This window comes from Panicum virgatum, chromosome 6N, assembly GCF_016808335.1.
Source record: "Panicum virgatum strain AP13 chromosome 6N, P.virgatum_v5, whole genome shotgun sequence".
Classification (NCBI taxonomy): Eukaryota; Viridiplantae; Streptophyta; class Magnoliopsida; order Poales; family Poaceae; genus Panicum; species Panicum virgatum.
In genome coordinates, this window is record NC_053150.1 from 33,085,332 (window position 1) to 33,095,561 (window position 10,230).

General features: G+C 43.3%; 1 protein-coding gene across 2 annotated transcripts; it reads right to left on the reverse strand.

Moving 5' to 3' along the window:
* Positions 1-2,116: 2,116 nt before the first annotated feature.
* Positions 2,117-8,311, reverse strand: LOC120679738 (mitochondrial import inner membrane translocase subunit TIM17-3-like). 2 transcript variants are annotated; one of them, XR_005677298.1, is made up of 4 exons: positions 7,652-8,311; positions 4,705-5,029; positions 3,245-4,560; positions 2,117-2,539 (listed from the first exon to the last, which is right to left on the reverse strand). XR_005677298.1 is itself a non-coding variant. In XM_039961392.1 (2 exons), the coding sequence occupies exons 1-2, from the start codon at positions 8,182-8,184 to the stop codon at positions 2,464-2,466; spliced, it is 609 nt and encodes a 202-aa protein (XP_039817326.1). In that variant the 5' UTR covers positions 8,185-8,299; the 3' UTR covers positions 2,117-2,463. The 2 variants fall into 2 exon arrangements, 1 of the variants encoding a protein (XP_039817326.1); XM_039961392.1 differs by lacking the exons at positions 3,245-4,560; positions 4,705-5,029 and having other exon boundaries at positions 7,652-8,299.
* Between the last annotated feature and the right edge of the window lie 1,919 nt (positions 8,312-10,230).

The following is a 10,230-nucleotide window of genomic DNA, read 5'->3' on the forward strand; positions in this document are numbered from 1 at the left end:
TAATTTACTAGGAATTTTGAGAGAGAAAATGAAGCCACCTATCCAGGGAACCCCACGTTGACATATTTCACCTACAACCCTAACATGTGGCAGCCACGTAGACACGCTGTCCCAATGCTATATGTGGACCACTGGTTCTATGACGAGTCGCGGCCATCACAAATATAGGAGTCGTCGATGGCACCGTTTTTTTGATGATATTAGATGTTGTTCTACGGCGTGCATTTTACTTTTGTCACGGTTACGTAAGACTGAGGGCTGCGGCCGATGACTAATGATGAACCTAGGATTTTCGTCATATATGTGGTTTGTTCAATGATGAAGTATTTGAACATCAGGCGCAAAATGTTATTGATTTTTAATTTTACTAGTGTGCGCCAGCCAAGGCGAGCTTCCCCTGCCGGGGGCTTGGCCATGCCATGGACCCGGGTCGACACCACGTGTCGCCGCCGCTTGCCGAGACCCTGCTTGGGCACTCGGTCTACGGGTCTAGGCCGCTGCTATGGGAGAGATCAAGACGAGAGAGAGAGAAAAGAGAGGCAGAGGATAAGGAGAGGGAAAAGGATAAGAAAGGAGAGGATGGGACTATGCTTGATGCCTTGATCCAAATGAGCGAGAGAGATAAGTAGATAAAGATGCAGAAGAAAAATATTTTATTTGTTCTGGAGGTTGGTTATATTTGGGACTCTAATGCTCTTATTTTAGTCTCGATTGAAGCCATCCACCAAGATAAATATCAAAATTTAAAGATTATTTATGTACTAGTGTATGGACATGACACGCTCGAGTGAGAGGAAAGAGAAAGATGGAGCAAGGATGAAGGAGAGGTGAGAGGACAAGGCTGAGCTGCACCCTCACACCGGCAACCTAGCCCCTCGCACTGCTCCTAATAAGCAGTCTAGGCACGTGTAGGACAGCAGGGGCGCAAGGTTCATGCGCCCTTCTGTCCTGCTGTGTCCACCACCACTGTTGAGACAGTGCGTACGTGGACGGCAGGGCAATCCGTCGATTCGCGTACACAGGCCACACGGCAAGCGTACGCTGGTCGTTGCAAGCATCAACAAAAAGTGTGTGGCCTTTCATTCCAGAAAAAAAATTCCATCCTCCTATTTGTGGGACACTAGCTGCTTATCGGGATGAAATGTGATTTATTTGGGTAATTCAAAATCTACATCTATTTGAACTAATTCAGATTTTAAATAAAAAGCGTCTCATTTAGCTCCAGTTTTGTGTTCATTTGTACCAAAATAATATTTATCAGCCCATTTTACAACAAATCTAAGGTCCAACGCACATAGTAAGACGGATCATCAGATGAAATTGAAGAACCCCTCTTCTGTCATATTTTTCACAAATCACACTCCACATACAAACTTTAGGACAGAGATTATTGCAGCGCTCGTGTTTCTCCTCTAGATGTCATCGCTCTTTGGTTCTGCCACATACTCGCCATCATCACATGGCGCAATCACATTAATAAGTCTAGTTTGAAGTCTACTTTAGAAATAAAATATGTGGATCATAAATTATTACATGTCCATTTTGTGCCATGGTTATTGAGCTAGAAAGTATGATGGTTCATTTTATCCCGTTGCAACACGCGTCCATATCTTCTAGTTCTCATCATATATAACAAGTTCCAACTATAGATTTTTTTTTAATGAGATGAAGGAATGAGAAATTAATCATTTTATAAATTTAAGTGCACACTAGCAACAAGACATGCTATGAAAATCATGAGTAGGAGCAGTGGCGGCAACTCTAGAATTTTAAGCTAGGGTGGTCCAATGTTTTTTTTTAATATTTGAGGGAACAAACCAATCTAATCTTATAAATTTTATTTTTTCACTTTTCACCTTCTCAATTTAAGTATCAAGACAAAAAAAAATAGCAACAACAACTTTAAAGGTGTTGCCTGCAATAAAATCAAGAGGGTGGAGGTTGTTGGGCCCGTAGCCTGCAATAATATCAAGAGGGTGGAGGTTGTTGGGCCGAATCCTAGGATGGGTCGTGGGGGAACTTTGAAGGAAACAGAACAGGCAACCGTCAGATACCACTCCATTTACCACATCCAGTTACCAATTCGTTCCAATATAATGGGGAATTAAGCGGCAGCTGGAGAAGAAAAATTGCCTGTCCGTTTACCACATCCAGTTACCAATTCGTACCAATACAATAGGAAACGGCAGATGGAGAAGAAAAGTGGTGTGCACAGAATACAATTCACACAGCTTTGTCTTCCTGGCCATAGTGACTTTACCAGCACAGCACAACACAGAGAAATGAAACAAAAGCAGTTCAAACTTAAATTTTAGACAATTATGCTTTCTCTCATAATGTCATACAATACAATGATGCAATATATATGTAATGATGAGGCTATTATGTGATTTTAGTGGACAGCTCGGATCAGATGGAGTACTTGAAGGTAAGTGAAGGCTTTGATGTTCATAGAGGATTACTTTAAACATCCTTATTAGGAGTCATTTCAGACTCCTGCTCCATGCCAAAAAGGTCCAGTATCGCATCATTTTCTGACCTATACAAAGAATGGGGAAAAAATTATCAGCTTAAAAGATACTAGGTCAACAGAAAAATAACATAAGGGAATATAACTTACATCCTCAAACTACAAAATATAAACATCAATAGCAAGCTAAAAGGACTGCAATTTATAAACATCCTATTTGCAAGCCAAAAAGACTGTAATCAACAAACAAACATCCTAAAATGTCTCTCTCCCTATCGATTTGTAAACCTCATGAGTTCATACAGAAAATCCAAATCAAGACAGCTGTGGAGCATATTTCAACTGGACGAAGTTGACATCCTCAACATACTTCTAACAATGCAATCAAAGAAGAAGTGAGACTCAAATCCTTTTTTTTAAGGTTAAGACTGAAATTCTAATTTTTTGCATGAAGATACTAGTAATCTTAAGTGTTCATACACTTTTCTATTTTATCAGCAGAAAATGTTTTCCTGTAAAATGCATTACAGTCCAAATTTGGGCCCATGTTTTACATGCCTGCAACCTTACTTGGAATACATATTAATGCATGAAAACAAAACGAGCCTGGCTTAAATTAAAAATAATGACATGATGGAATGGAAGAATTATATCTCCCTAATCCAAGCACATTAAATACATGATGCCAAAAGACTTCATACCAAAATTACACCTTAATAGCTCACAATAGACTGAGACACATGATGATGTATCTAAACATGTAACAGAAACAACCTCAAAAACATCTGCACAGTATTTCTCAGTAAATGTAAAACCACACTATATGCATAAGCATAAACGCCCAGTCCCTGCGTCCCAAGAAAAGAACAAAGTTACCTAAAACTTAAAAAGTTTCAGAGATATGATCAGCTCATTTGTCAGTCATAAAATAAAAACGACAAGATAATGGTTAATATAAAAACAACAGAAAATTTTAAATTACTTCACAACTAAAAGTATATTCATTATTTTGGGCATGGTCAATGAAAGAGAATTATTGAATAAGCTTTTATGGGCAGGGACCATTATGATTGCAAAAGTTCTCTACAGAAGGCCGTACACACTAGATTCCTAATCATTTTAGCAATAAAAAAAGTTCAATTGTCAAGTCAGGACCAGATTTCAAATACATTTCGAAGACTCAAATTGCATAATTGAACCTCCTTTTCTGCATTGGGTACACACATTTAACAACTAATCAAACGTGGCTGTGACGGAAATTTTTTACATGCTTCAATGCAAGTATACAACACACAAAGTATGATATTTATTTATGCACGATAACAAACCTCACAATTGTCATCATCAGTGGCGGAGCCCAGTAGAGGCGAAACTGGGCTCCGGTCCCCTTTGCCTCGGTAGAAATTCCCTAGGTCTAGTACCAGCCCAAGGCCCAAGCATAGCAATTGCCCAATACATGCATACATGATGCTCGTAGCAGGCAGCGGCGGCGAGTCGCAGCGGCGCCGCGTCTCCGCATCATTGCGGCGGCGGCGGACCTCGTGTTGTGGCAGCTCTACGTCTCCGTTCTCTCTGTGCTCGCCGATTTCTTCCTGTGGTGCTTGTTCCTGTTGCCTATCTACAGTGCAAGGGGGAGCCCCTCGAAGCTGTGTTACCCGGACACCCGTGTCTTAATTTTTTTGCCGAGTCGGATACCCCGCACCTGTGTTGGATTTCGACACCCGTGTCGGATTCCAAGTGTTATTTGCCGTGTCCCAAAAAATTCTAATGAATCGGACACCCGCACCCGAGTCGGACACCGACACCCGCACCCGTGTCCATGTAACACTGCCTCGAAGTCTCAAAACTGATTACAGTCTACAGGTTTTCTTCAATCCCCATTCTCCAATCGCTTGCCCTAATTTCTTTAATCCCCATGAAACTAGCAAAATCATAGTTAATTGACTAGATGTAATTTCTGAATTAGGTAGCAATGGTTCGTATGAAGACTCTGGATTCATTTTTCAAAAGAAAAAGAGATGAATCGATTGATGGGGAGGGGCAAGATCTATTTGATGCTCCTTCTGTACCTCAACTACTTGAATTGCAACCTGCAAGTGCAAGACAGGAAGAAGAACAGCAGCAACAAGAAGAAGTTCAGTTCAGTGATCAGGAACCCCATAGGCAAGAAGCAGCAACAGATCAGTTTGAAGAAAGAGAACAGGGACAAGGCAAAGAGTATCAAACAAATGAACCTGTCATGTTTCGAGGCATTGAATTCTTGGAGAGGGATCCTGCACTTCGTCCACGAATTTGGCAGTACCCAAATAATCAGAGAGATCAAGTGGTGCGAGCATACTTGCACTTAGGACCCATTCAGCCATTACTAAAGAAATATAAGCCTTCTGGGCCGAAAGGGCATCGACGCCGCTTCCAATACATCTGGTTTAGTCAATTTCCATCTTGGTTGGAATACTCAGAGAGTAGTGGCCGTGCATATTATTTTTTCTGCTTCCTGTGCAGCAAAAACATAAAGAAGCGAGGTGGTTTTGATGTCTTCATAGCACAAGGTTTTGACACCTGGAAGAAAGTTAATGATGGAAAAAAATTGTGCATTCTTAGTCCATGTAGGATCTGAACCTTGCTCACATCACAACAATGCAGTGGCAGAATGTCAAGCTATACTGAATCAACCAAATCATATAGAAAATATTTTTGAAGTGATAACTGAAAGGGAGAAGGAAAGAAACTGTCTACGGCTGAAAACATCAATTGAGGCTGTTAAGTGGCTAACATTTCAGTCTTGTGCTTTCAGAGGTCATGATGAGACACCTCAGTCAAAAAACAGAGGTAATTTCATTGAGATGATAAAACTTCTTGCAGAGTTTAATTCTGAAATTGCAAGTGTAGTTCTGGAGAACGCTCCAAAAGTCTGCAAGTACACTTAACCTGATATTCAAAAGGAGATTTTGGGTATTCTTGTGATGAAAGTCAGGAAGCATATTCGTGATGAAATCGGCAATTCTAAGTTCTCTATTCTTGTGGATGAAACATGTGATGTGGCAAAAAGAGAGCACATGGCAGTTGTTTTCAGATTTGTTGATAAAGATGGTGTTTTACAAGAACGGGTTTTCAACTTGATACATGTAAAGAACACCAAGGCACTAACATTGAAAAGAGAATTGTCTTCTTTATTGTCCAAGTATTCCTTCGATGTTCAGAACCTCCGTGGCCAAGGATATGATGACGCCAGTAACATGAAGGGCGAATTCAATGGATTGCAAGCACTATTTCTAAAGAGAATGTCCTTATGCATATTATGTTCACTGCTATACACATCAGTTGCAACTTGCTCTTGTCGCTGCAGCAAAGGATGTGGTTCCTATTACCCAGTTTTTTCAGAAACTTTTCTTTATTGTAAACACAGTTGACTCATCTCAAAAGCGTCATGATGAGCTCCATGATGCCCAAATGGTTGAGCTTGCACGCTTGCTAGCTATTGATGAGCTTGAGACAGGTCAAGGAGCAAACCAGATTCGTTCACTGAAACATCCAGGAGAGACTAGGTGTTCTCACTTAGGTTCTGTCTCTAGTCTTATGGACATGTTCAATCCAGTGAGTTCAGTTCTACAGAACTTAGCCGCCGATTCAACAGCTGGTACACACCGTGCAGATGGAGATACTTCTTTCAAGTACCTGACATCTTTTGAGTTTGTATTTATTCTATGCCTGATGAGGGAAATATTTGAAATAACTGAACACCTTGGTCAAGCTTTACAGAAGAAATCACAAGACATAGTAAATGCTATTCGGCTTGTGAAATCCACAAAGATTCTTCTTGAGCAAACGAGATCAGATGATGGATGGGAAACTTTCTTCATCAAGGTTTTTGAGTTTTGCATTGAACATGATGTTGTCGTTCCAAACATGGAAGAAACATACATTTTGCGGGGTGGTCGTGCTCGTCGTCAGCCTAATCATTTTACCAATGAGCATTATTTTCGGGTGGAGACATTTCGTGCAACAATTAACACTCAGCTGGCTGAATTAACTTTGAAGTTCAATGAGAAGGTGATGGATCTTTTGTCCCTTAGTGTTACATTGATACCAAAAAATGGTTTTGCTTCTTTCCAAGCAACAGAGATATGCAAAGTGGTTGAGAAGTACTAGCCAGCTGATTTCAATCAACAAGAAATATTTGGATTAGAGGGTCAGCTGGAACATTTTGTTGCTGATGCATCCAAGAGTGAAGATATGAAAAAAATTGCAACCATAGTGGAGCTTTGTCAAAGCCTTGTTCAGACTGGACGACATAGGATCCTCAACTTGGTTGACAGATTGATATGTTTGCTTGTTGCTCTCCCAGTTTCAACAGCTACTGCTGAGCATGCTTTCTCTATCCTAAAGATCCTCAAGACAAGGCTACGCAACAAAATAGATGATGGATACCTTGCTAACAGCTTGTTAGTACATGTCGAAGGTGAAACTGTAGGAAACTACACCTACGAAGATATAATCTCTGATTTCATGGATATGAAGGACTGTATTTTGTGATATATGACCAATTATATCTATAATATATACGTATATATAACCGTTATTTCTAAACTGTTGAACTGAATTTCACTTGCTTTCTGAAATCCCCCCCCCCCCCCCTCTACAATTAGCTTCACCCTCCGCCACTGGTCATCATGGTTAAAAGGGTCAGATTTTGTTTTTTGGAGGCACTCAAACTAATCATCCCTTTGCACGTGTAAAGATGAAATCTTTTTTTTTGCAATAATTAGTTATGGAGAATAGTGTATCATCAAAGGAAAGGAAACATACAAAGCAGAAACCCTTGACTAACATTCACATATCCCATGTTCAGATTACCAAATCAGTTTGCAATTTTCGTGTTGGGTATCAATTATTTCCTATACATGAAGCTAAGAAAACCTATCTAATGGCTATTGATTATTTCCTAACGTGGCTTAACCAATGTAAATTGCCGTGTTATTAGTTGTCAAAAATCTAGGATGGAGAGAACTGCGGCCTCAGCTGGGAGCAAGGAGAAACATTATTTATGTCTCTTTCTTATGCGCAAGCAAATAAGTAGACGACCCACACATTGAACCAAATTAAAGGGAACCAGTCAATCAAACCTACAAAATATTTTAAGCAATCACGAGCAAAATCGAACGGAAACACATTTTCGTTCACCTGTTTTCGATGGAGCCGCCCGGTGCATCCCTGAGAGCCGCCCGGCACGGGGTGACGCGCTTGCTGGGTACCAGCGCTGGCAAGCCGTTCTTCTTCCCCACCTCACGGCCGGACCTAAGGAGTCGGCTATGCCAAAAATCAAAGCTCAGATCGGCGACCGACAACCCCGCAATCGCCGTGGCGGCGAGGAGCGCGGAGCGCGCGGCGGCGGGGACGCCGCGGTGAATGTTGGCCAGGGCGTAGGTGCCGGCGCCGGCGACGAGGTGGATCCAGTGATCCTCCCTCCGGCGGCGCGCTAGGGACATGCCGCTCTCGAGGGCCCAGAACACGGCCAGGAGACCCGCGAGCCTGCCGGCGAAGCGAGGCACGTCCGTGCGGACGGCGCGGACGCCGCCGGCGAGGCGTCCGCCATTGGGAGAGTTGAGGAACCCCTTGGTGAAGTGGTAGGGGGTTCCGATCGACGAGCCGATCACGATGCCGTCGCCCACGTAGTCGATGAGGCGGTAGCGGTAGTCCGGGATCTCACCGTACATCGCCAACGCTGGGTTTATAGGCTAGCAAACGGCGGCGGCGGCGTTTATTTGCGTGGAACGGTGGCAGGAACTGAATCGGGTTTGATTGAGTGTATCCTTTCAGAGGGTTTCAGACGTCTCGACTCTCGACCGTCAATCGTCGGATCCTTTCAGGACGGGAGATAGAGCAAGGCTCAATTTTTTTTTATCTACACTTGACAAGATAGGAAATCGATTAGGAGTACGAAAGTGTAGAAGTTGGTTATGATCGGGAGTTCGGGACTGCTCCACCTTCGGCCCTTTTGGTAAGTAGGGCTCCGGCTCCGACTCCAAAACCGACTCCGACCGGAGCCCTACAAAACGGTGGAAAACACAGTAGCTCCACGTTCGAAGCTGCACTCGGAGTCTCTCGCGGCTTCCATGTGCGAGGTGGAGCCAGAAAAGATGGCTCCACGCGGCTCCTCACATTTGCGGACACCCTTATCCTCACGAGGGAAGCGGACGGAGGGAGCAAAGGCCGGTGGCACGCTGAGACGGGCTGGACCAGCGGGTAGCCAGCGCAGGCAATCATGACGGCGCGCCGCACCACCACGAGGTGGCCCGCTTCACGCGACCCAGCAGGGACAAGGACGGAGGCGAAGGGAGCTCGCGGCGGCAGGGGCCCAAGGTGGCCGGCGGCGGACGGAGCTCGCGGCGGCGGAGGGGGGGGTGATGAGGCGGCCGACAGCATGGAGAAGGGCGGCGGCGAAGGGAGCTCGCGGGCGAGGCGGGGCCCAAGGTGGCCGGCAGCGTGGAGAAGGGTGGCATAGTGGAGAGGGCCAACAGCGGAGGGAGCTCGCGGCGGGGCCGAGGTGTCCGGCGGCATGGAGAAGGAGGAAAGGAAGTTGGAGAGAAGGAGAATGGTCCGAACAGATAAGGAGGAGAGGAGAGAAAAGAAAAAAAGAGGGGGAAATAAGAAGGAATAGAAGAAAAAAGAAAAAAGAAAATATAAGAAGGACCCGGCTAACTTTCGGGCATAAGTTAGACCGGGAGTAGGACCAATCCCTATTTGGAAATATACTATTTTATTGCTGTTCTGTTCTGACATTGTCTCCTATTCCCTCTGACACCCAGTGCACATTAAAAAAGCAAAATAGGACGGGACTCGAGCAAACTGCAGCACGCGGATACGGCATCAATGATGATAGAAAAAAAACAGAAAACACAACTAGAAAAAAGTGTGACCCGCAGATCGAATCTCAATTTTTTATACAACAATTCTGAGCAACTTTATTTCGAGGTTCTAGCAACTAGATCTGGAAAAACATATCCCCCTAGATGCAAAAACAGCAGATCTTCAATTACAAAAACTAAACTGTGTACGTGAGAATCCGGACATATGTGCTGATGTAGAATCCACCAATGTAAAACTTGATTTGAGTCCATTGCTGTAAAAGCCTATTTAAATGCAGATAAAAAAATGCTTGGTTAGATTGATCGTAATGCTGATCGAACTAGGGGAAGTTTGTATACAGGAAACATATGAAAAATTGACTATTATGTCTGTTTAGCAGTACATTATTGCCTGATGAAACATTTAAATGCTTTTGTATATGTGAAAGAAATGCTTGGTTAGAAATGCTAAATGAACTAGGGTAAGTTGGCATACAATCAATATGTCTAGTGTTACAACTAAAAGCGCAGCAGATACGGTGGTATTTTCAGCTCCTGTTATAGATGTGCATTCTGCTCCATCTAACAAAGGTGTTGTTGCAACTACAAATGTTTTGCCAACTGTCCAACTAGGTATGAAAAAAATATGTCAAAAATTGTTACTCTACACTAGATGAATCTACTGGTTATTGACTCTCGAATCAGAAACAATGTTATGAACGTATTCAAAACATTTGCTTACAGGTGGTGGCGGTGGACCTACTGACAACCCTGCTGCTGGTGTATTATGAGGCCCCCGTGGGCAAGCCACTAAGGTCGAAGGTGAAAAGGACATAAGAAGGAAAGAAGACCGACAAAGGGATGAATGCCAAGACGAAGAGGAAGAACAAGTGCGATATTTGGAAGTCCACTTAT